The sequence below is a fragment of the Cheilinus undulatus genome, linkage group 15 (genome assembly GCF_018320785.1).
Source record: "Cheilinus undulatus linkage group 15, ASM1832078v1, whole genome shotgun sequence".
NCBI classification, from domain to species: domain Eukaryota; kingdom Metazoa; phylum Chordata; class Actinopteri; order Labriformes; family Labridae; genus Cheilinus; species Cheilinus undulatus.
This window is the reverse complement of record NC_054879.1, coordinates 29,777,792-29,804,017: the sequence shown is the minus strand read 5'-3', so window position 1 is coordinate 29,804,017 and position 26,226 is coordinate 29,777,792. Positions and strand designations below refer to the sequence as shown.

The 26,226-nt window shown below is 41.3% G+C and overlaps 1 protein-coding gene across 3 annotated transcripts in view; it reads right to left on the bottom strand.

The window, feature by feature from the left end:
• Positions 1-26,226, bottom strand: part of sema5ba (sema domain, seven thrombospondin repeats (type 1 and type 1-like), transmembrane domain (TM) and short cytoplasmic domain, (semaphorin) 5Ba) — a 332,738-nt gene that overhangs the window by 44,081 nt on the left and 262,431 nt on the right. For all 3 annotated transcript variants that reach the window (XM_041807240.1, XM_041807241.1, XM_041807242.1), the window contains 3 exons: positions 18,564-18,699; positions 15,095-15,302; positions 14,749-14,956 (listed from right to left, as the gene is read on the bottom strand). In XM_041807240.1, coding sequence (XP_041663174.1) covers positions 14,749-14,956; positions 15,095-15,302; positions 18,564-18,699 — 552 coding nt within the window. The remainder of the gene's footprint in view (positions 1-14,748; positions 14,957-15,094; positions 15,303-18,563; positions 18,700-26,226) is intronic.

Sequence of the window (26,226 nt, the reverse complement as noted above, 5' to 3'; positions counted from 1 at the left end):
AAAAAAGCCAAATTTTATTGCCCATGATTGATAAAATAAAAGGAAAAATGGTTAAAAAAAAAAGTGGTAAATACTTTTTATAGTCACTGTAGAATGAATAGAATGTGGCATGCTAATTTTAAACAGACCAAGCAGCAAAACCCAGCAGCCTCTATGACAATATGTCTGGACGATTGGCATCAGGTGATAAATCTGCTAGGTATCCTCCATGGGGGTGTAATTGGCATTTTAAATCGTTTGTGAACGCAGTAAAAACCAGTGTCTCCCTTTTATTACTGGCCTTTTAACAGCCTGACATAAAAACAATAGTTCACCTTGCCTTTAATAGCCTGCTGTCAATGTATAATTGCAAATATGATCACCAGAGCTGATAAATTATGGATTGGAAACAGAGATTATCAGCTGTAGCGCTGACACTCTGAGCATACAAAGACTGTCTGGAAGGTCCAGCTCAGTTTAAAATATGTCTGCATACGCCGCCCTCTCTCCATCTCTCGGTGAGTTTTGTCATTTCTTGCAGCAGCTCTCAGGAGGCCCCGCTGACAGCCTCTCACTCCTCATCCTCCCTCCAGGGGAGAGAGCTCGTCCCTGGGGCTTTTTTTCCCCTGCTGCGCTGGGCTGTGGTGGCCATTTAGGAAGTCTGGTCATGATGAATGGGAAACACTGAGAACTCCTGCTAGCATTCAGCGCTAATACATCCAATTAGGCCCAGTTGGAGCCAGGCTGAAGACTGATGGTGCCGGCTCCAAAAAAAATCAAGACAATAGAAAGATGGCTGTCTGCCAAAAACTGCCTGCTGCTCTCCTGTGTACAGTTTAAGCCCCTTGTGAATAAAAATCAGCTGCATCATCATAGAAAAACAATAGGGACTCAGAGAGGAGACATTGAAAGGAATGAAGGACACGGGAATATAATATTATTCACAAACAAGGTAGTAGATGACACTGAAAGGTGATACACGAGAGGAAGATGGACAACACAAATGCGAGCAGAGATAGCAGCAGACAAAAGAAAGAGGTGTTATTGGAGGCAGCCCAGCACTTTTGTCCACAGGATTGAATTTGGAGTCAAACAGCATCTTATCAGTTTAGTAAATTGATCTGAGTCCAGAATCCACTTATGCAATCCTGGCATGACTGCAGTGAGCTGGAGACTCTCCCAGGTCATATTAGGCAACAGGCAATCCTAACAAAAGGGCTGACATATTTAGAGAGACTGAAATTCACAAATCATGTCTAAGGTTTCTCTGGAACCCTGCATGTTTTTAAGAGAGGAAGGAAACCCTGCAGGCAACTGGAGACTATACAAACCTTTGCAGACTGATATTTACAACCTTCTTGCACTAAAGACCATACACTACCTCTCTTTTTTAAATTCCATTTAGTAAGCATTTGTTGCCAATTCAACCCATTTAGGCCAGATGCAACATTGGTGATATATATGCCCTGAAGACTTTATGTGTGACAGGATGGCGTGACTAATGAAGGTGGATGGGATTAAAAAATACTCTGGTTTTAGTCTCTTTAGCCTCCAAGGTTTAGCCTCCACTTTACTGGATAAAAAAGATTTTAAAGTTGAACAGTGACACAGTAACATGGCTGCCAACTTAAGTTAGGGGAGTGACAGAAAGGCAGACATTAGTATTTTAGAAGATGAGAACAACAATGGTGACATCCTAGAGTATGATGTGACTGGGGACTGGCTAGTCAAGGCTCAGTAGACAGATTTATAACCATTCTGGGTTGCCTGGACTTATTGTCTTAAAAAGCTTGTAAAACATCAGCCCTGTAGTGCAAAGTCAAGCTCTAAACTTCCTTTTTTCAGGACAACCTGGGCTTTAAGAATATGTGTGCTGCAGAAATGTCACTTGAAGTTTTAAAAAGTTATGAGACTATTAAGGGAAAAGAAAAAACTACACAGAAATTAAGCTCAAAGATTTTAACAATAATGGAGAGCAGTGAGGGGTGCCTGCCCGAGGTATATCGCCGGAGCGTCTGGAAACGGCCTCCTGTAGTAATCTACGGTGCGTCATTCTGGATGGGGCAGGCTGAACAGCCCGGTCAGCACTGCGTAAAGCCTGCGGAGGGGACTTTATCCGAGCCGCAGTAGGAGCTGGGCCACTTGGCTCAGATGGAGCTCGGAAGGCTGCATAGTCAGTGGGGTGGAACAGAAGCCTCGTCAGCCAGGGCTTTGAAACGGTTGGAGAGTGAGAGCCAGGGTGATGAGGCTCTCCCAGGGGCTAGCTCTATCCTCCACTTGCGCCGTGTCACAGTCGCCCAGGGCGGGTGGGCTGGCTTCGGTGTGGAGCTGTGAGCCAGGGGCGCCAGGACCCCAGCTTCCACGCTGGCCTCAGAATAGTCCAGCAGTGGGTCAGCAACCAGATCCATGGGTGCGGCGGTGGAGGGGAGGTCCTCAGCCAGGTGCAGAAGGGGAGTATGACGGTTGCTTTGGCTGCAGGGCCTTCACCACGGCCCGGCCCATGCCGGGATACATAGAAACCACCCAGGGAAGAGTGGCTGCAGAGGCTGAGACAAGCCAAGATACCAGACCTGAGGGAGAGGCTTGCTGCCCCGTAGCTTGCATGAAGCTTATGTGCTTTGCCTGGGCATTAGCGATGTTAATAAAGCCATCTATCAGCTCATCCTTTTGGCGGATTGCCAGCTTTAGGCGATGAAGACTCTCCTCTAACTGTGAGTTTGTAAGATTACAGTCCCCACACACAGCCATAAAAGAAAGTGTTTAACAACTTACTAAAATTTCCACTGCCCTCGCATCAGGAACAGTCGGCTTCTGTTTGCGTCTGAGGATGTCAAACAAATTATGTCCACAAACATTCTTCCAGTACAGCAAAGAGGTTAAAGAAGGCTGTGTCTAAAAACAAATGTTAAGAACTTAGGTTAAAAACTGGATTAGAATAACAATTTCTGCAGAACAGAATTAGAATTCAAAAACTGACGCATGCGCATTCACTTGAAAGCTGCGATGGAAGCTACAAATCTGTTATTATGTAGCTAAGTTAGCTTTAGCTACATTTGCTAAAGCTCACTTTGTTAAAGCTAACTTAGTTATAGATATCAGAGCCTAAGTAGCTAATGTAGCTAAAGCAAAGCTCAAAAAGCAGCTATATTAGCCATGTATCTATGTAATTATGTAGCCAAGTTAGTTTAAGCTACGTCTGCTAAAGCTCACATTGTTAAAGCTAACTAAGCTACAGATAACAGAGCCTACAATAATAACATAGCTAAAGCTTAGCCCACAAAGCAGCCAGGTAGGCTAGAGATCTATGTTATCTATGTAGCTAAGTTAGCTTTAGCCATGTTTGCTAAAGCTTAAGTTGCTAACTTAATCTAACTTAACTATAGAAAGCTGACTTAAGTATCTAAAGTTGCTAAAGATAAGCTGACAAAGCAGCTTTATAAGCTATGTAGCACCATTAGCTATGTAGTTGAGTAAGCTTTATCCACATTGCTAAAGCAAACTTAACTTTAGTTAACAGAGCTACAGGGCAAATTTAGCTAAAGATAAGCTGACAAAGCAGCTTTGTAGCTATGTAGAAATGTTAGCTATATAGCTGGGTAAGCTTTAGCTATGTTTACTAAAGCTCACATTGCTGAAGCTAACTTAGCTCTACATGACGAAGCTATGTAGCTAACATAAGCTAAGCTTACAAATCAGCTTTATAAGCTAAGTAGAAATTTTAGCCATGTGGCATTAGCTAAAGCTAACAAATCTAAAGCTAGCCACTGTCCGTGTAACTACTTCTAAAACAGCTCTATACATAACCCAGATTAGACCTCCCATCTTTTTCTTTCTGTCATTAATGAAATGTTGCCTAGCTTTAAGGTTTACAATGTTATTTTTATGAATGTAACGGCAAGACTTGTTCCTGGTTTAGAAAGTCTTAACTCAATTGGATGGAAATTTGAAATGTAACTGAAACATGTCACACTTCCAAAAGGGGCCAGATTATTTATTCATTATTCGTATGTGTTACATAAAATCTCAGCAAACATGTGCAATGAGTTAGAGTAAAGTTTTTAAAGTTTTCTCCCTGAACCTGTTTGAAAACCTTTGCTTTTTCAGGCAAACCAAAAACATTTTTTTTTGTGTAAATGTACCACCGGAACACAACAGACTGAAACCATGGTGTAAGCAGGGTTTGAGTGGTTTGTCTGAACACAGTCTGGCAGTCCACCTGCAATCATTTTGAACTGAGCCAACAATGCAGGCGTTGGTAGAATGCAAGAAAAGCATGTTCACTGAAGCCAACAGTCAGTTTTTCTCTTATTTCAGTCAACTGACCAGCAAAAATTGACATTTATTATTTTGTGTAGCTCATATTATCTTTGTCCAGAGAAGTTCTACTTATGTTGCTGTCAATATCTGGGGTCAGACAGGGATACAAAAGTAAGCCTGAAATATTTCAAACATTGATGTTTGCTTCCAGAGAACATTTACAAGAGTGGGAAGAAACTCACTGCCCAGTGAGCTTAGGATATCATAGCCTTGCTTTTATATATTTTCAATTCTGCATCCATCTCCCAGAAAAGGAAGCATAGTGGTTTGACTCTGCAGCATCAGGGAATCAAAAAGATGGCAAGCTGGAGGTTACAGTATTGTGCAGCTCCAAACCAAAGCAGAAAGTAAGAGGAGAGTGAGGGAGCAATACAGATGGAGAGGGGGGGAGAGAGAGGGACAGAGAGCAAAAATGATTACAGTGAGCTGCAGCCAGAACAAAGCCTGTAATAAAAGTAACATTATCATTCTGGAGCAGTAATAAATACATCCAGTGTGCGAACACCACCATCTCTCTCTTTCTCCCTCAGTCCTTGGCTGCGGAAGTGTTTCTCTGATTGGTCATACAGACTTAGCAGCAGTGAGCTCCAGAGGCCTGGTCAAAAGCCGGGAGCCACAGCTGACAGTAAATTGGGTTTGCTGGGGACAAGCTTGTAAGCTCCCTCACACGGAGACGGCCTAGGAAGTCCACATTACTGTGTATCAGATCCTATAGGGGCTGATGCTAAATAATAAAGAAAAGCTGCACTTTAACATATCTCTTACATGGGTTTTAACAAGCAGCCACATATAAACACAGGCAGACTGTAACAGAGATGTTAATGGTCAGCGGTTTTCCTCAACAGCCACTTAGTGGTTTCCTGATGTTGTTTTAAACTCCTGCTGCAGGCTGAGCCGAGCTGCCTCGGCCTCATGACTGCTCCTGGGTCACTGTTAATCACACACACGCAACCTGAAACCCATACACACGCATCAATTTGAACCAAAACTCCCTCAAGCAGAAATGTAACTATCACCAGCAGGACAATTGCTTGTGTAATAAAAGGTAATGTTTATGTAAGCAGATGTGAGCGCAGCAGCTTGGCTGCAGGAACAGTCTCTACAGAAACTCTGATTTGTTCCGTTTCATCCTCCTCAATGTTATCCTCATCTTTTATTGAGTGTTTCTTCCTTTGATTCTTGCTTGTAGTTATTTCTGCTTCCTTATTTTTCTCATCTTATCTCTCTCATTCTCTTTCTGCTTTCTCCTTCTCCCAATATGTGAAAAACTGTCTAAAAAACACTTCAAAAACCTCAGATGAACTGCCTTTCTTTTCTGTTACCTTCAGTTTTCACAGTGATTAACCAAAATCAATCAAGTGGCTCTTTTAGTCTTTTCGGAGTTATATCTCTGAGTACTAACCTTCTTAATTTGGCAGGATGCTTATCTTTCCTTTCTGATGAATGCAACAAAGCAGGATTGCTACCATACTGCTGCAGCCAGAATAAATCACTCCACTAGCACAGCTAGACAGAGAGATCGAGGCTCAATGGTGAACAGAGCTGCTGCTGTTTGCTAGGAGTGCCAATTGGCCAGGTCAGAAATAATTACCACAAATAGAGGGCAAGCACACACACACAAAGGCAGAGCTGCAGAATTTGTTTACGAGCTCTCATTAATTGGCTTCAAATTAGTCTGTGCTGAAATTGTTTAGCTGAGTTACAAAAACAGCACTTTAGTAAAAGATATTTATAAAAATGTTATCACTCTCCAGACTTTCTAGATATGCCAATGAGGACCAATTCTAGGGATTCCCTAATTGTGTGTTTTGCAGCAGATGTTAGTCACAATAAATACATGAATGAACTCAGCCAATACCAAAATAGATCAAACTTTGTTTTGATATTGTAGTTGGTTAAGCAGTCGTGCTACTTAGCTTTGTGGTATACATAAATCTCCTACAGGTGGCAGTATAACCTGTCAAAAGGAGCAGGAAAGCCATCCTTATTCAGTCAACATCATGCTTTTTCTTTGTTCAACAAAGCAGAAGAAAAACCTCGTTGGGGGGTAATGCAAATAGTATCAAACTAACCTTGCAAGGATTGGCCAGATTCCATGTCTGTCATCAGATCAGGCTGATCCATCTTGCAACGCTCCAGACTGAAATGATTCTGCCCTGTCAAATTCAACCTTCAAACAACTTTATTAGCTCAAGTTTCTCTCCAAAAACTAGGATTCTTCTTCTTGAAATGGCATTTGAACACATCATGATGATGTTTCATTTACTTCTGCATAATAAACGCACCATAATTTATTTCCGTTTAAGCTTTTTCACAATGGTGATGTACACGACGCTTACAGTGTTAATCTCAGATGCAGAAACCAGACTTTTAGCCACAGTGATTGGTTTTGGTGATCAGTAACTAGAAACATTATTTCTGACCTTTTGATTAACAAAAATCAGCCAAAAATGATTGTTTCCTGGTCAGCTAGGGCAACTACTACAGTTTTAGTCCGCAGCAACAATCAAACAACAAACAGGATTTCTTCTGTTAGAAGAGTGGGTTTCAAATTCAGCATAAAGCTCCATGTACAGATGCACACACAAAACATCGTGCATTACAGCTACCATACAGCCACAGCAATGTTAAATGACCAGAAGCATATTCAATAACAAGGCACAGATCTAATGACTTTTCCATTTATCACATTTCATTTTCTTTTTCTGTCGCTGTGACACAGATTTTGGTCCTCTAACTCCTGCCCATTTCCACTTTTAAAAATAGTTTGTATGCATGCAGCATTTGTAGCTGCAGATGAGCCGCTGTCAGCTATGAAGCCATTCAGCTGGCACCGCTGAGTGAATGAATGTATGAGTTTGGAAGGGAAAACCACACACAGTGAAGAGGAAATGAGGAAAACGGCTCTTCACTTAGCAGTGCAATGAGTGTGTTCAGACAAAGAGATGCATGACAGGTGGTCTGTTTGACATAATTTGAGCAGGGATGGAGGAAGAGAAAGCCTGGAAAACGAATGAATAGTTTGAGCAAGACCAGAGCTGGTTGTGTAAAATTATGGCAATCACCGCAAGATATGCACTTTCTGGGCCAGAAATTTACATCTGATTTTCTGTTAAAACTTGAGGAAAGTTGTTCATCTTGAGGTGATATTTTCATGCATGTGGCTATGCTGGCACTCAAACTTATCTTGTGTTAAAGCAACAAGATTTTTGGTCAGGTACTGCTGCAGATGAGGCCGGTCTGAGCAAACTGGAACCAAGTTTCAGACAAGACCTATTGGTTGGCACAATTAGTTTCTGAAGGGGGTTGAAGAGAGTCTTTTTAAAGTATGAACAACATGTAAAGTAAAAAAGTATTTCAGCTATGGAAGTAAGTCCTGAACAGAGTTACGTTGGCAAAACAAACCATGCCTCCTTGTGCTCTATTTACTGCTCTGTATGATCAAGTGCCTTCTAGCTCAGCTCTGTTATTGTATCTAATGGTGGGAAACTGAAGGGTCATCACAGTACCAGATTTTCCAAATTTGATATTATACCAGTAAAAATCAAAGATATCAACACTTGTTTCAATATCATGGCAAAAAACACTTCCTGGGCACCCCAAACTGGTTAATTTTGTGATGTTTGATTTAGAACCTACACATTTGAAACTGAATGCTAACCAAAGTTAGATATAGTATGGAGCAAGTAAGGGAATATGAACACATTTTTGCCAAAAGGTAGTGTGAAATCTCATTAAAATATTTCCTCTGCAAACAACCCAGAAGAAGTGCAAGCATTGGTTCTGTTTTCTTTCACTTTCTGCATGTTTGTGCTGAGGTGTCGTGTTTCTAAGCCCTTCAGAGCATTACTGCTGTGAAACTACCTCAGTTCGGCACTTAGCCTTAAAGAAACAATGTATTGACGAAAATATTTGGCCACACCTGCTAATTATTGAATTCAGGTGTTTCAACCAGACCTGTTGCCACATGTGAATAAACTCAAATACCTGGTCATGCACTCATTTGTGATCCTAGATGGATCCTTCTGAAGAGCTCAGCAACTTCAAACACTGTACTGTGATGAAGGCCATCATTGCAATAAGACTGTGTAATTTCATCCCTGCTGGATAATCCAGAGTCAAGTGATATAATTAGGAACTGGAAGCGTTTAGGAAGAACAGCCACAAAGCAGAAGACCATGTAAATCACAGAGAAGGGTCAACGGCTGCTGAGGTGCATGGTGCGTAAGTCGCCAACGCTCTGTTGATTTCAGGGCTTAAGAATTTTTAACTTCTACTGGCATTAATGTAAGCCAGAAGTAGAAATGGGTTTCCATGGCTGAGCCCCTGTGTGAAGGCAAGTGTTGGGTGGCGTGATGTAAAGCACAGCAACACTGGACTGTGGAGCAGTGCAAACGTTTCTCCGTTTGGCAGTCAGATGGGTTAGCATTGGTTTTGCGGATGCCGGGAGAATATTACCTGCCTGACTGTATTGTGCCAACTGTGAAGTTTGTTGGAGGAGGAATAATGGTATGGGGTTGTTTTTCAGGGTTTGGGCTAAAAGGACAATTCTTAATGCTTCAGCATACCTAGATGTTCTGGAAAATGCTATGCTTAGCTAAAACTGTTTAAGCAACAGTTTGAGGAAGGCTCTTTTTCTTTTCCAACATGACTGTGCTCCAGTTCACAAAGCAAAAACTATACATGGTTTGCTGTGGAAGAACTTGACTGGTTAAGCACCTTTGGAATGAACTAGAATGGCCAGGCCTATTGTCCAACATCAGTGACTGACCTCATAAATGCTCTAGAGAATGAATGAGCAGGAATTCCCATAGAAACACTTCAAAAGGTTGTGGAAAGCCCTATAAGAAGTGGAGGGTGTTAAAGCTGTACAGGGAGGCCAACTCCATGTTAATGTACATGTACTTAAATATAACAGTCCTGTACCTCTTATTCATGAAGAAGTTGTAATTTGTGTCATTTAAACAGGGAGCTGATAACAGCAAGGAAACATGAACATATTCCCCTTTTTAAAACTGTTTTCCCTCCCTTAGTCCCTGCTGTTAACATCTACAGCAATCTAAGGAAGAAATGAATCCAATATGACAATTAGGTTTCACTTTTTAACTTGTAGAGTGTGTTTTACATTGAAATTGGCCAAGTTTTGCAACACAGGGCTCTGCAAAATTTGAATACACCCCATTTATCTAACAGCAAAAGCCCCATTGAAACCTCTGCCGATGTCTATTAAAGAAAACAACTTGTTAATGGCTAATAGCTCCTGCTGTGAGAATGGCTGTTTGATTGCCTCTAAGTAGAGCACTGCAAGAGTAAAAGGAAGATCTTTTCGGCTGCTTGGGAAGTAAGGATTTTTGGGGTATCTCTGTTTTCTAACAATAAAAAGAGAAACAAATAGATTTTAACAGCCTAAAGTGAGAAATCAAGCTATTTTCAATGATCAGCTCTGACATGTTTGACTCACCTATTGTTAGAGTAGCAATTCATGGAAGTATGTAATTAAATTCTTCATGTATTTTCCTTCCTTTTCCCTTTTTCTCTTAATCTCCTGAATTAATGTCACCTATCTGCCCTTTCCCTCCTTTCTTGAGTCCCTCCTGACAAGCTCCAGTGTCAGAATGACAGACAGGTTGACATCTGTCATCTTTTGCAGCCTGTCTTGCCTTTGGCTGCAGCGGGTTTGAAGAGCGGGAGAGCCACAGAGGTGAGTCATATGCTGCAGACTGGATTAAAGATGGCCGGTCCTGCCCCCCCCCCCCCCCCCCCACCCTCAGGTGCCCTTGGAGTTGGCTCTTCTTATCGTTTCACCCCATTGTGTATGAAATAAGTCCGAAGCTGCCCGCTCGGCTTTCCCTCTGTGTCTGAATTTCTCTCTCTTCCTGTTCTTTTTCTCTCATCTCGCCATCTCACCCACATCTTATTAAATACAATAGTTTCCCTTCCCTTCCCCGTGCCTGCTCCCATGTGTCTAGGAGTTTGGATTTACTAGAAATAGAGAGCTGACTCATCAGGCAGTTCACATATGAGAGCTCGTCCAAGCACCAACCCACACACAAATCACACTGAGTAGACCGCCCTCCACACACACTGAAAAAAGTATCAAGCTATTTGTATGCTAAGATGAAGTCGACTTTGAAGGACCTAGGTGGCCAGGAGAGGATCCTGATTCGGTGCACTGATGAGATACTGAAGGTTGGAGAAACAGCCGCTGAGCTTTCTTCCCCTGGAGATTCCGATTTTCACATGAATAACACTGGCACTGGCTATGGCAGAGCAAAACCCCCTCTCCCTCTCCCTCTCTCTCTTCTTCTCTATCTGCAGCTTTGTGGCTCCCTGCTACACATCCATGCCTTCAGAGAAACTTCTTTGGCAGAGTGCAAGGTTGCCTTACGCACTCTTTTTGTTTATACTCTGATTCAAGCACAAACAAAAGCCAGAGCAGCGCTTTTCTTTCTGTTATGCAAAATTTCTTAACTGGAGAAAAGTAAGGCAGAACAATTAATTTTCTCTAGTGAGGAGATACCGCCCAGTTCATTTATCTGGTCCCATAAGGTCTTTAATGATTATAGGCGAGGTGTCTGAGACATTAATCCTAGCTAAGGATAGATAATTACCTTTAAAGAGGACCAACAGGTAAAACTTTATCCACTGCCAAACACATAAAAGGAACAATTAAATATATACAGCTTAAATCACACAGATTAATTTAAAGGGTAATAACTTTGTCTCTAGTTTGGCTTTTTAATCTTATAGAGACGGTGAAAGAGGAAGAGGACATGCAACCATGGTAAATGTGGGCATCAAAACCAGGGGTGTCGCCATCCCAGATGCAACATTCGACCGGAGATGTTCTCACCTCTAACCACACATATGACCGATGGCTGCCACGCATTTTTTGTTCCACATGTCGGCTGTGCTGATCCCCAAAAATTAACAAGACACAGATTTAAGGAGCAGTACGAACATAATAGGTGAAGAAAGTGTAAAGATATGGTATGGATTGTCCAAATCAGAGTGAATTGACCTTTAACCCTCAGTGCAATTTATCTACTGAATGGCAATTAGCCCTCAGGTTGTTGCTACTATTTCACATTTGCACATCTCCACATTACACTTTGCATTGCATGATAGTAATCCCCGTTTTGGCAAAAGCTCTGGACTTTTTTGTTAAATTTTTATATGCTGTGTTATTTTTATTGCATCTGACTGTTGGACTTTGTAGTTGGGTCTCATTCCACTGCTGATGCTGTCCTTGTGTATGTTGTCTTTTTGCTGCAAGACTAATTTCCCCTTGAGAGACAATAAAGACAATCTGAATCTGAATGGTAGAAAGCTATGAAGAGCTGATAGGCCAAATCTAATATAATCTATATCTGTACTTTGTGTCAGTGCCGGTGCATAGCCACAAACGTCTGTATACTGTACACTAGCTAGGACAGAAAAACTCAGTTTTGAAGGTCGACATAGAAATTTAAAAAAAACTGAAGGAAAAAAGATTGTTTTGGTTCATAGGTGACCCTATAGGCTGATGAATTTTGGTTGATAAATTTGCATTTGTTGAATTTACATGTCTGAATGAGTATAGCTTGATTAGAGGTTAGATTCTCTGCCTGACGTGGCCTACAGCCTGGCATCAGGTTTGGCCACGATCCCCAGCCCTCCCTTTAAGCCCAGGTTGGGTTTAGGCTTAATGAGTAAAAGATATCCCATGAGACATGTGAGATTTTTGAGTTTTTGCCTATATTTCTGTTTTCTTCTTCTTCAAAATAACTTCCTTTGGAGTAGACCGCCTGCACAAATAATGAGATGCCTAATAGCTTTGCTGATTTCTTGAATTAAGAAGTCTTTAAAAAAATACACCCCATTACAAAATAATATATCTCTGTTTTCTTTAAATGTATGTTTTTGACAAAATGAGGGAGAAAAGTGGTAAAAAGTGACACGGCTAGTCTGCTCCAAGGGTTTAAATTGTCCTCAGGCCCATAATTGCTGTGACCGGATGAGCTCTGACATGCTCAGGCCGGAATTTTTGGCCTAAATTTAAGCTCTAATTTTGACTCATATAAACAAAGAGGCATTGCAGAGATGTCTTCGGTTTTCAGTGCTTTGACTTATGGCCATTTTTTAAACTTTAACATGGGGACCGTAATGTCCACTTCTTGAAGGAAATGTTTGAGAAATGGAGAGCAGAAAATGGTGATGGTGTTCTGACCAACGGTCATCAGCCTGAGCTGATCTGATGTCATAATTGATTATTGATGATAATATTATGCAAGGTCTGCTCTCCTGAAGAGCATTATAGTAACTTTTCAGGTGTCGCCATGTTCGTAATTTACATTCTGCACATTTGGTACTTGCATACAGCGCTGGCTCTCTTTTTAACCCGAGGCACGCTTGATATCAAGCCAAAATCCCAAGGCACACTATATTCATAATTATGCAACACAGTCACTGTATCACATTACAGTATCTTTAGTTCTTGCATAGTTGTAGCAATAATGTAAGTTTGTATACATTCCCAAGGCAAACCTAGACTTGCACACTGTTTGAGAACCACTGCTCTAGGAGTATCCTCCAGTAACATGCTTTGAGCAGAGTCAAGTATAACTACAATTAAGTCCATGACACAGCCGTACACATACACATACACAAGCTTAAACAGCAAGCATATCCCCAGCCTTATAGCGAGCTAAGGTCCGTTTGTTCTACACATTAGAAATGAAATATCTCACAGCCCTGATCAAAACCATGCTGAGTGATGTTTTTAGTGGCTGAAGACTGAGCAAATATTGTTCTGTCTTTGATTGCACATAAGCTGAGCTCAAATGTTTACCTTTGCACACTGTTGGTACACTTTATTTGTTAGACTATATAGGTAGAAGGCAGTTATGTGATAAAATACACTCAGGTTGACTTAGATGGCCATTCGTTTTTCTTTGGATGACAAATGGACTGCACTTGCACTTTTCTAAAGCTTTACACGACATATCAGAGTTCACTCTTTAGACACAAATTCCCAAGGCCACCCATTAAGGAGGGATAAAGGGGAGAGCTTTCTGGGGTCCTGCTATATGGGGGCCATGAGGGTCAGCAAAATCATGATCCATTATAAAGTGACGCTATGAGAACCATATTTTATTTTCAACTTGAATAATAACCACTCTCATCAAAGCAATGTACAAAGTACAATATAGGCTTTTTAAAAATGTACAACCCTTTTCTAAAAACAGAATTACCTTTTAATTGGTAACGTTTAAAATGTGGATTGGCCCACTGAAATACACGATTAAAAAAGTAACGTCAGATGTCAAATAAGCTATGGTGTGCACAAATATCAGGATGCCAGACAATAAAGTAGAAGAAACAAAGAGGTAAAAACAAGTGGCACAAGGGCGAATAAAAGTAGCAAAAATGGATTAGAAGTGGCAAAATGGCCAAAAAGTTGCCAAATTTGTTAAAAGTGGCAAAATGGGTTATAATTGGCAGAAAAGTGGCAGAATGGGCTGAGATTGGCAAGAATGGGTTAAAAGTGGCAAACAGGTAATGGCAAGAATAGGTTGAAAGATGCAGAAACAGTGGCAGAATGGGTGAATAGTGCAAAAATGAGTATAAAAAATTGCCAAATGGGTTATAAGGGGCAGAAAGGACAAAGACTGCAGAAAAATTGATTAAAAGTGGCAAAAAAGCATATGGCAAAATGGATTATAAGTGGCAAAAAAAATGCCAGAATGGACAAAGTCTGCCACAAATGTGTTAAAAGTGGCAAAAATGGGAATATAGAAGTGACAAAAATGGGAATAAAACATGGAAAAATGGGTCATAAGTGGCAAAAATCGGTAAAAGAGGCATAAATGGGTGGAAAGTGGTGAAACAGGTTAAAAAGCAGCATTGGTATATAATTTCATCAGAATTCGATAATAGCGGGACACACTTTTCAGCTCTGAAATGAGGTTACTATTAGCCAGGACACTAGCACCAATGTTACTGAACGAACACAAATACATTGATGCTATCGATAGATTGTACCCAGGCAGGGTCTATTCTCTGGGTTTTTCAGAGCCCAGCCAGTTCTGTAGGCAGGCAAATTCCTACACTGATGGCAGATACTATGCCATGCTAAGCTGGTCATTACTAAACATCTGAAACTATCATTTATTGCCGGATAGCTGAAGCTTTAGTAATAATTTTTGCTTATGTTCAATGTCCGTGTCTTGCCCATGCAGACCAAGGAACCAGGGATTAACCTCAGAGCCACAACAGACTTACAGATATGACCATCTTTACCATCTGTATGATGGTAAACATCTACTCTGTACACCATCTCCACAGGCACTTACAAACTGCACATCATGGATCAAATTTTATGAATGACCAAGTTAGTTAAATTAGTACACTAGACCTGGATCATTTATTCCTTAGTTAAGGGGGGGGGGGGGGGGGTTATTCTGTACTCACGTCTCAGTCTTGTAGGTGGAGCACCTCTCCAGAGGGATCTTTAAGACTCTGTTGTTGAGCCCAACGAAGAGAGACCTGTCGCTGTGCAGGATCTGCAGACTCAGGATTGGTTCTCTAACTCCTGATGGATGAAGCTCCATCTCCTCCAGGTAGCATCCTTGTAGGTTCTTGTTGGGTGTAGCCAGTGCCTTTAGGATGGTGCCATATTCTGATTGAACACAATAAGAAGACAAGTAAAAAAAGACTGAACTAAATATTCAAGATAAAGTCTGGTATATTTTCTTCCTATAGAAATACAGTGACAGGGAAAATGACTCATAATTTGATTGTTTCCTCTTTCATGTACCTGTGCTGATGTAAATGACGTGGTAGAGGGTGTCCATGCCTTGAACGATATCCACAACCAGGTTGGAGAACCGAACGTCATCCTGCATGACCAGAGGATCCACAGACTCCGGCTGGACCACATCGTTCATCAGGTAGAGTCTCTGGGCATCCTGCAGACTGCGCTCTGTCAAGCCCTCATTCGGACCTTCATCGTCTATTGTTCCACACTGGAAAATAGAAAAAATAGAATGTGTGGTAAGCGTATGATGTGAAAATATGGTGTAGACACAAAAGAATGAGAGAAACAGAGAAAAAACACACTGTCCAAATCAATACAGCGGTCCGGGCTAGTGTATCTATCCTTAATTGTAGTCTCAGTAATTGCAACTTTTTCAGAGATGTGAGAATACAGATTGAAAATGACCAGCCTGCAACAGTTTACTGAGACCCTGCAGAAGAATAAATATAAAATGACAGCCTTTACAAGGCTTTGTTTGAGCTGCAGAGCTTAGCTGTGCATTTCAGCTGCGGCTCTTTCTTCTGGACATGAAATGAGAGATCGATTCTCTGGTGGATCCATTTTTGGGTGACAGAGCAGTAGATGGTTTTGGAACAATGACTTTTCAATTTGAGAAAGTATCTGACATCTATATAGAAAGAAATTCCATTTCTGTAGTGCTGTGTTAGATTAAAAGCACATGTTTTGTTAGTTTTTTCCTTTGTGAAGTGATGACTAGTCCCTTCAGGCTGGTTTTATTATGAAATTACATTGCAGAAGCTTTTTAACTGAAAGTCAAAATGGACTAAAATGAACATCAGAACAGTTGTATGATTTCATGATAGTCAGAAGAACATTTGGCATATTCCAGATGGTGTAAATTTAAGTTAAGAGAGCTAGCGGGAGCATTTTCAGCCCATAGCCCCTGCTGTTTGCTAACAGTGACATTGAATACAATCATACTACTGTCTTTTTTCCCAGGATTTAGTTTGTTTGGTAACTTAAATGCCTGGAAACAACAGCAAGCACCAGATACCAAACAGCTAAAGACACTGGATTAGAGGTGGTTCAGTTCTGCTATTTAGGGAAAAATCCACACACCAGTGATATCACCATAGAATTCTGAAAATAAGTTTAACCGGTTTAGAAGATGTAATCTGTTTTCAGAGAGGGAAAAATGTTAAACTGTTAACCTGCATGACCATTTCTATTGTTTTAAGGAAATTCAATAACTTGGAATTTCTGTGCATCTGTGCAGCAGAGTTCCTCGGTCTGTGGTGACCATTCGTAGCCCCAGGCTGTGAGCTGTGTTGTGCCCCTCTGCTGGCCATGTGTTTCCTTAAATAAAGAGCCTTTATTTATCAAACCAGTACTGTACAAAGTTCACTGACTTAGAAAATACACCACTGTTCTCTTTATATTTCTCATTATAACCAAAAAGGGAAGAAAAGCTGTTCATAAGCGACACCGCTAGCCTATTCTGTATTGCCATGTTTGTTGGCATACCTGACTAGAGTCCTGCATTGGGGTGCGTACTCGGTATGAGAAATAAGGCAAATGATTGAAAAGTGGCTAAAATAGGCATAAAAATGGAAAAAAAAAGGTTTCTAAGTATTCAAAAAAATTGCAAAAAATGCCAAAGGGGTAAGAAATGGGTTATAGTAAATTATAAGAAAGTGGCAGATTGGGTGAAAATTTGCAAGAATTTGTTAGAGGGGGGCAAAAGTGTCAAAGAATGTGTTAAAAGTGATTAAAAAACTTGCTAAAAATGGATCAAATGTTTTAAGAATGGCAAAAAATTGAAAAATAAAAGGGTGAGAAGTAGCAAAAATGAGCAAACAGTCACAAAAATAGGTACAGAGTGAATAAAGAAGTGCCATAAATAGGGGAAAAGCTGCAAAAGACAGTTAAAAGTGGTTAAAGAAAAAAATGGTGAAATGTGCCACAAATGGGACAGAAGTGGTCAAAAGAAGCAAAAAAAGAGAAGTGGCAAAATGGGTAAAAACAGCAAAGAAATTTTAAAATCACAGGCTATTTGGCAATGATTACCATTGCTTTTACATCTAAGTAAGCCAATATTGTCAAGAATCTGTTCCTTGAAGCTTTGAGGTCATGTTAATCTTGTTCTTTTTCTGTGCTGTGCCTTTATTATCTTGGTTGTGGACTTGTTCTTTGGCAAATGTTTGTACCATCTGAAGAAATTACTATCAGTGCCTATGCCACACACTGTTAAAAGTCTTATTCTTTTACAATCTCTTGTTATACTGTACTCTAATACAAGTGGGTAGTTGTAACAGAAGCATGTGTTCATTGCATTGTAATTCTAGGCTGTGTTAAAAATATTTTTGGTTATTGTATGTTTGTTGGGACAAAATAAAGGAAGTAAGGTGTGTAATGTCAGGAAACCAGCCTGAGGGTAGCATCAGGCGGGATAGAGGATTGACACAACCTTGGTCATGCTCTGGATGTCCTTGCATATCACAGGGGCATTGAAAATATTCTATTCAGATAATGTGTGTGAAAATGTGTCATGCTTGTGGTGGCACATCAGGCCCTGTGATGAATCGTTAGTGCCCTGCAAGCATAAAACATGTTTTATGTTTGTGCAAATGCCCTTCAAACAGCGACAAACCCACTCTAGTCATCTCTCTTGCACAGAGCATCTCCAGCAAACAGAACTAGCAGCTAAATAATAACAAATACTTAGAGCTCCATTGATGGGCCTGTTTTTTGCATGTTTATTTTCTTTATCAGAGTCGGTTAAGGCCGAAAAAAAAAACTCTGCCTTGATTTTCATCATAACTTAAGATACTGTATGACAGTTTACAGAGGGAAAAATGCCCCAAAGTTGGGGATTTTTCTTGTGGCTCTCTCACTGTGCAAGTGTGGGTAGTCATACAACCAAAAAATCAAACATGCCGGAAATTCATCTGACCATTTGGGAGCAGCTGGTCAGGCTGAGATAGGCTGTCATGTTCCCCTGTGCACTGCATGACAAATGAGGGTGAAAGTCAGCCTTCCAAGTAAGTCCTGCCACTTAAAATTTGTGCAAGTATTGGCTGATAATTAGTGAGTGTATGCCCAGCTCTAGCAAGGTAAAACTCCCTCTGGGTTTGTTGTTCTCAGCACAGTTTTTACACTGACAGTTTAGGTGTTCCGCTAAAGGCTGATTTATGCTCCTTTAAAATATAAATCTGTGCATTTTACCGATAAACCCATGACTGGCTTTATACTCATGCACATCTGTTATATTGGGATGGGTATTAAGAAATTAAATCCACTAGAGGACGCTGTGTAACACAGACCCCACCTCTCACTGGTTGCTGTCCATCCTCCCCCCAGCAGTTCTGTTATAACTGTCTGTCTCGGCTCAGGTGAACGAACATCAAATATACAACATCAGGACAAACTTTGAAGCATATGATTTGGTTGAGACTAACATGGACTGATGTAGCTGGAATTAGACTTGTTTAAATGTGTTTGAGCCTACCTGGAAGTTGTGAATGGGGTTGGGTGTGGGAAGCCAGGTGGAGCGGGGGTTCTCCTGGGAGCGGAAGGGCCCGTTGAAGGCCTGGGTGATGGCGCTCAGGTTGAAGGCACACACTGCCGAAGCTGCAATGCTGTTGCTATACGGAGAGATTGACAGAGGAGACAAGACAGCAGGGAGCAGATAGAGGGCAGGAAGGGACGGAGAGAAAGAGAGGGAAATAAAAATAAAGATATTATTTCAACAGTAATATTAAAAAGAGTTTAGATGGCGGCAGTAAACATGAAACCATATCAGAAATCAGCAGAGACCAGCTGTGTAATAAAGCCGTTTTGTAATGTGTTCCATCCTCTTAATAAAAGTCCTATCCTTTATACCGACACTAAACAGGCACTACGTGGCTGCCTTGCTTTGGCTGCAGGCTAAGCTACGATATCAGTGCTGCACAGTGAATGGGGACAGTATTAAGCCCAGGATATGGGAGGCAGGTGCACAGATTATGAGCAAACACACACACAGAAAACACACACAGCCGCCTCACTGGTGTCACAGACGAGAGTAAACCCTGACTAAACTGGCAGTGTGAGTAAAGTTATTACCGTGACGCTCTTAGGCCGTAATGTGCTGCAAGGTAATGAGTTTCTTAACTGCCTGCTACTGCTGACTTCTTTCCTGAACACCCAACACAACAATTTGACTTTTTACAACGCCATGAACAGACTGCTGCCTCGGCATGGATGTGGGATGCTAATAAACCATCAGTTAGAAGATCGTGAGCGATTACAGTAAGGGTGAGGTAGAGACCAACGCTAAGAAAATAGTAACAGAGAGAGAAAAGTTGGCAAACTGAGAAAGAACAACTACTTTAAGAGAAACTCAGTCCTTAATGAGATTTTTCAACACCTTGGGTTTGGTATTTTTTGATTTTTACAGATGAATGTGCTAAATTAATATTTATAAAATGGCAACGGCACCTTCAAAATGAGAATAATACATGATGATCAGTCATGTCATTTCTGCACAGTTCAGGGCACTGGTGGACTCAGAGTGGGGGCCAGGGGGACACTGCTCTCCTTGGTGCTCTGATTTAGAAGAACTCACCATAAAAGTGCACTCTTGAATGCGCATGTAGTAAATAAGCACAATAAATGCCCATTTTGTGGGACTCTCAGTAGACATAATCAGCTAATTGCCTGATTTGGTGCCCTCTGTGTGGACAAAATTTGGTAAAGTGCCCTCTAAAGAAACACAATTTGACAAATGACCTCTCAGGTCAGGTATGGGAGCACATGCTAGTTTGGCCCTTTACCCAACAACTATGGTCCTGTACTGCTCTGGCCTCCTGATGGCCATCCTCCAGACCTGCGCCAAGCTCATGCCCCATCTTTCCAGGTATCTTCCCAGCTGACCGGGTGCTGTGGTGAGCTGGACCAACCCCAGGAAAGTGTGCCAGTTGCCCATAAAAGTGCAAGTGTGGTTCCCATCCCCAGTTCTCCAGAGCACATCAGCATTAGACACACGTCTTGCCAAGGGTACCCGAAAATGCACGAAGAAATGTTGTTACAAAAGAGTCCATCTGGCGCCTCTGTCAATTAATCAATGGCCAGGCCTTACAAGACTACAGTAAGACAGGGAGGACCAAGGACCAAAAGACGCTGACTTTTGTCCGCACGTTCACACATCGGGAATACCACACTTTCTTGTGTTACCTTTATTCAGATTTTGAAAAATGCACCACTGGGTCCTTGCAGAGTCATGTTGCAACCTCCATCCTTTTTCCTACGGTGAAAAATTATAGAATTGTTTTCTGACTAGTTGCCAGATTTGGTGCATGCTGTAGGCCTACAGCTGAAATGACTGGACAACTCGAGTCACCTGACACTTTGCTGGGGCAACAGCAGCACAACATCTATACACTATGAGTGTTATAAAACGCCCAATACCTTATAGAAATATTAAATTAGCAAAGCAAATCACACAAGGTAATTGATGAAAAAGACTGTTTTCTTGTAAGACATTTAACTAATTTATAAGCTAGGCATGCCATACTTACATTTGCAAGGAGTAACTGCAGTTCAGGGTTTCAGGTCACTGCCATAATACAAGTCGCTACAGAGACCGTGCCACGCTTTAAAATCCTTATCTACAGTCTCTACAAAATAATTTAAACCTCTATGAGGAGTTTAAACTGTTCATGAAAGAGTTTATACTTAAGACTGATGTCTCTTCATGAGCCAAAAATAAAAATATGACCATTATCCAGAGGATTGACCAGTTATTTTTAACACTGACACTCATATCATCAGGTCACATCTGACAAAGCCAATAACAATGTGCATGCCAAAACAGCCAACGTTATCTCTGTTCACAGAAGCGGCCAAAACCAGCACAGAAGAAAAATGTTCATTCTAATGGCTATAAATTATTAGAAGTGTTTTGGCATTCTTAACATGTTTTACTCCCTCTCTTGTGGATTTTCAATGTTGAGAAAATATCTCCTTTGACCCTCTACATGAAGAGATTCTCTACAGTCTCAGCCTGGGCAGCGCAGTCAAAATTGTACAACAAACACATGAATCTTATTTTTATGAATTTGACAACTATTGTTTTTGTGTAACTACAGGCTATTTATCATATTTATGTAAAGTTTCTGGCACCACAGATCCCATCATGCTTTGGACACTCTAAACAGGGATTGAGCGTTTGCCATGGAGGAAGAGAATCAGCTGTTCACTGCACCTGTGCCCCACTTACTGCCACAAAAGGTTTGCATTTCAGCAAGGGAACATGGAGGAAATTCATGCTGATTTAACAACCTGCAGGTTTGTTCTGTATGTATTCACAATCAGTCAACACCAATCACTAGTTAACATTAGGGACAGAGGCGGATGGTTCAGGAGCTGGTCAGGAGCTCCTATTTAAGGATTTAACCAGAACAGATTTATAGATGCAGTACAGATCTTCATCTGGACCTGTGTGATGAAAAATATCGCTTTTAAAGCATTAACTTTACCCACATTAAGTGCATCTCTCTTAATACCACCCTGGGAGAAGCCAAGACATGAGTGAGGGATGCAAGAAAAGGGCAGGGCTTCTGGCCCAACTCGGTTCCAGCCTGCAGTCCAGGGCAGGCTGGTCTTTGGTTCTAGTGTCTCTAATGTTGCTGATATGACAAAAGACCTCTGCATGGGAAATTGGCTGCTGTCAGAGAGCAGGTTGAGGCATTATATGGCATGGTATCTCATTTTCTTTTGAGGTTTTTCAGGTAGCAAAAGCAGGTTTCTAGACTAAATAGGATACTGAATAAACCCTGTCAAAGCTGGGAAACTCAAGGCATTCCTATATTTATTGTCTTGCCTCTTCCTTTTTGTAAATCCAGTCCAGGATTTTGAGAAAGCTCCCATTTTCTGTCATTACCACAGGGAGGTAAAGTGCTCTGCGGCTCTAAATGAGCTCTGGCGAAAACAACGAAGGAGGCCAAGCAGGTGTCTCACTGACTGACTCACTGGAGGCTGAGGCGAACAGCCTCTGGACCTGAGTAAAAAGGAACTTTTACTTTTTCATTTCAATGGCTCCAGTGGAGACAAGAATGACAGAGAGGGTGTGAAGCAGAGAGGGAGTGCTGTGGTGAACCAGCAGTAACCAAATCCCAACCAAAGGAAACCACAGGCCAATGAGCTGCAGAAAGAGAGCAGCAGCCACGACACTTTAACACAGTTTGACATAACAGGCAGCTGAACCGTGGGTTTGTGGTCATACTAAAGCTCCGACTCGCATTAAAGCCAGATTGCTTCCATATTATTTCAGGCCTGCTTTGACAGTGTGCCGCTGCACGAGGCCTACCGCCAGGAGAAAGAGGAAGCCCTGAGAGGAATACAGGCTATCCCACTAATGGATGCAGCCCATATGTCTTGAGTCAGCTTAAAAGCCCGGGAAAGTGAAGGAAAGCTGTTTGACATCTGCTATGCTGTTTGCCGCTGCCGCTGCTCTCTGAGGCCCGCCACCATGATGATCACTTTCATTATGAGCGAGGCTTTTTCTGAGTGATCCATCTTGTCCCAACAGCCTGATCCTGTCACTGGTTGTCCTCTGAAATACTTCTTGATTTCCTGTCTTGTTTTGCTGAATTCATCTCTGCAATCTCTCTTTTTTCTCTCTGGTGCTGTGAGCTAATTTGTTCAAAGCACTTTTATCAAATTTTCATTTCCCTACAGTTGCCTCCCAGAGGCAGATAAGCAGCAACTGCTTACTCATGAATGCAGCTTTAATAGTATAACCATTATGTATATTTATGTCACACATTCTACTGAACATTTTAATATCTGGGGCTGTGGAAATCACACTTTTTTTTCAGTGTCAACAAATCCCCCAAAAAAGACAAAAACTAACAGCTCCATCTCACTTCCTTTAGTGAATTCAAAATCTGCCAAATACAATTTCTTCTGCCTTCTCTCGGGATTTATTGACAATAAAAAAGATTTAGTAAACGCCAACCTTCAAGCAAAGTAACTGAGTTCTTATTTCCCCTCTGTCAGCAGCTTTGATACCCATGATGCATCGCTGCAGGTGTCAGGACAGTTTTTCACACAAGCTACTGGATGCGTTCGCCTCAGAAGAAGACGTGCTGGTGAAGGTAATGAACTCCTCACTCTGCCTGGATGTTTGTCTCTCTGTGAGCTACAATCAGCACAGATGAGCACTCCACTGAGTCTGTCTGGTAAACACAAGTGGTTGATGTGTGTTTGATTCAGGAGCCTTATCTTTGGAGGATGGATGCTGGTATGGCTGTTACTCAATGTTTAAGACCACATCTTTGGATGTCCTTGCTTACTGTTAACCTCCTAAGACCTTGAGTGTACATATGAGGACATTACATTCTGGTTTTTGGCAACAACAGAGACTCCATGTTTGTCATCAGGCTAATCCATCTTGAAAAACTCCAATCCACAACATTTGTGCCAATCAGCATCATTTGAGGGGAACGAGCTATGGACGGACTCAAGGCTGTTTGCAATGGCGGCCCACAGTGCAGTGATTGGCTCAGATATAGCTCTAGCACAGCGTCAGTTTGACCAGAACATCCACATTTCTACATGAAACGAAGCATTAAAACAACACTCAAAGCTTTTCATGATGTGAAAGATGTTTTAGCTCTTCTGCTGACCTGCTTCTGCATGAGTTCGCGATCGTTACAGGTGGGGTTTGCCAGTGTATCCGACGTCTGCTGCTGCGGTAGCTATCAACTCGGATGTAGCTGTAGGACAACGGCACTTTAATCGGAACTGAACCACATTTTCTTTTAAAACAAGTACTTAGAGAGGATGTTTCTGCACATCTCCCGACAGACCTCAGCTCCAATTTAATCTAATGAGGAGCTCCGCCATTAACAAATATGGCAGGTGTGGCCTGTCAGCTCAGGAGAAGTGCACGCATACAACCCTTGTTTTGTCTTGCCACTCTGATTGGCCTGTCATGAATGTGACAGAACGTTCATCCAATCACCTTCTGGGAACTTCTGGAAAAGTCCTGCCCTTCTAAAATGCTTTCTATGGGAGCTTTTCCAGACGAATTTGAAATATATCCATGCAGTAGATGAAACAGTCTATCTGGCATTTCTGGTTAACAGCTTGTATGATATATCATTTCAGTCCCACCACCAACTACTGGCTTGGCATGTATTCTACAGCACTCATAGGCATATGGTGGGTGTTATCAGAATGTTTGAATACAGAAAATACTTGAAAACTTAAACAACAATTTTTTGTTTTAAGTGGATTGTTATTGTGTGGTAATGGTCTGGTCTAAACGTCTGGCCTGGCTTGACAAGGATGCCTATCCATAGCCTTAAACTGATAGGGCTATATTTTTTAACTGCAATAAGAGCACGTTTAACTTGAGTAATTTTATGGATTAATGTATGACTCATAACTCATGAGTGGTTCACAGGTGAACAAAAGTCAATATTTGTTTTGTCAAGCTTTGATGATTTTAGTAAATTCTTGAAAAGAATAGAAATTTGACTTAACATCTAATGTAAGCACGCTCAGCCCAAATTACATGGGCCCATCCAATACCGTAATCTTGGTGCCTTGCCCGATTGAATCCACAAAAATTGAAAAATAACACTATTTTTCACAATACGAGGGTTTTAGCTGAAAACAGTGAGACAGCTCATGTTTAACATCCATAATCATCATGGCAGGTGTGCTTGACCTGCCCTGCGCATCATTTACAGCATGCACCCAGCAGCAGGGTTAAATGAGATTAATGCCCTTTAATCTCAGATGCATCCTTGCTTTGTCCTTGGCATGGTCCGATTATAATAGAGATGTTTACTTTAAGAGAGGTTGGCTGCATTGCCAAATGTATTTGTGATTAACTGTTCTAATGGTCTGTGTGTGGCTCACTGTTATTAACTTAGCAACTGTTCTCATTCTTCTCAAAACATTACTCAAAAGCATTTGAATGGCATTTGCTCCAAATTGCGTTTATATGTACTAATCTGACAACGTTTAGACTATTTCAAATGCACTGTATACTCACATCAGTGTAAAGGGACAAACTGGAGTCCAGCTTAAACCCCAGCTTTTTAGCTTATGTGCCTAACCTCATTTTATGTTCAAATGGGAACAGCTAAAACTACATTAAGGCCAATGTTTCACCCTCAGTGAATACCTGCAGCACAGCAGAAAAAGGAAAAAGGGCCCACTCAGCAAAGCGGCATGACTGCAGAGACCAGAGATTGAACCGAGGCTGCCAAGATTTTTCCATACATATTTTTATGCTGCACAACAATACGCTGGCTACAGCAACAGCTTTGGCCCAAAACAGTCACATTCAGTAGCAGACTAAGTCAGCAACACCTACACTGAACAACAGAGCAACACTTCAGGTTCAATAACCCACACAGATATAGGTGTTTTATTTCAGATATCATAAAAGAAAGCTTACCATTCATGAGAGAACAATGCTGATTTTTGGACGTTTAAGGGAAAAATCCTCACTTGGTGTCTTTTTGCGCCTGCTTTATCTGACATATTTCCCAAGTGCTTCAAATCCAATGCAAACCGAGCCAAAGTGAAACAAAAACAAAGCAGTCCTAAGCCTTACTGTGAACTACATGATAAAAATATGGATGCAAAAGCTGCACAATGTGTCAGACTGTATTCAGATCAGACTTCCACCGGATGACAGCCGTTTATTTCAAGGTGGAGTCCATGTAAGTGAGCTGATATGACAGGAGGAGAATGTTGTGAAAAAGCAGAAATATTATGCAGGTATACCTCATGTGGCTGCCCCGCATATCATTTATCACCCATGTCAAGTCCGACCTCACTTTCAGTCAGTCACGTATTTTCCATGAGGGTTTTTAAAAGCCCATACGATGTGATCTGTGCACAAGTCAGGCTGCACATACTGCATTCAGGTTTGACATGCATGAAAAGCAACACTGACTGACTTTAAATCTCCATTTTACAGCAAAAAAAAGATTGTTATTTGCTATTTAATCTCATTCTGACAACATATTTCAGCAAGCCTTTTTACAAAATGAGGTGTTTTCACCATCACCAGTCATTAACAAGTAATATCACCTCTTTAACCTCATTTTTAGTTGACATGAAAGCTAACATTTGCCAGGAGCACAAATAAAGCAATGTTTTTCATC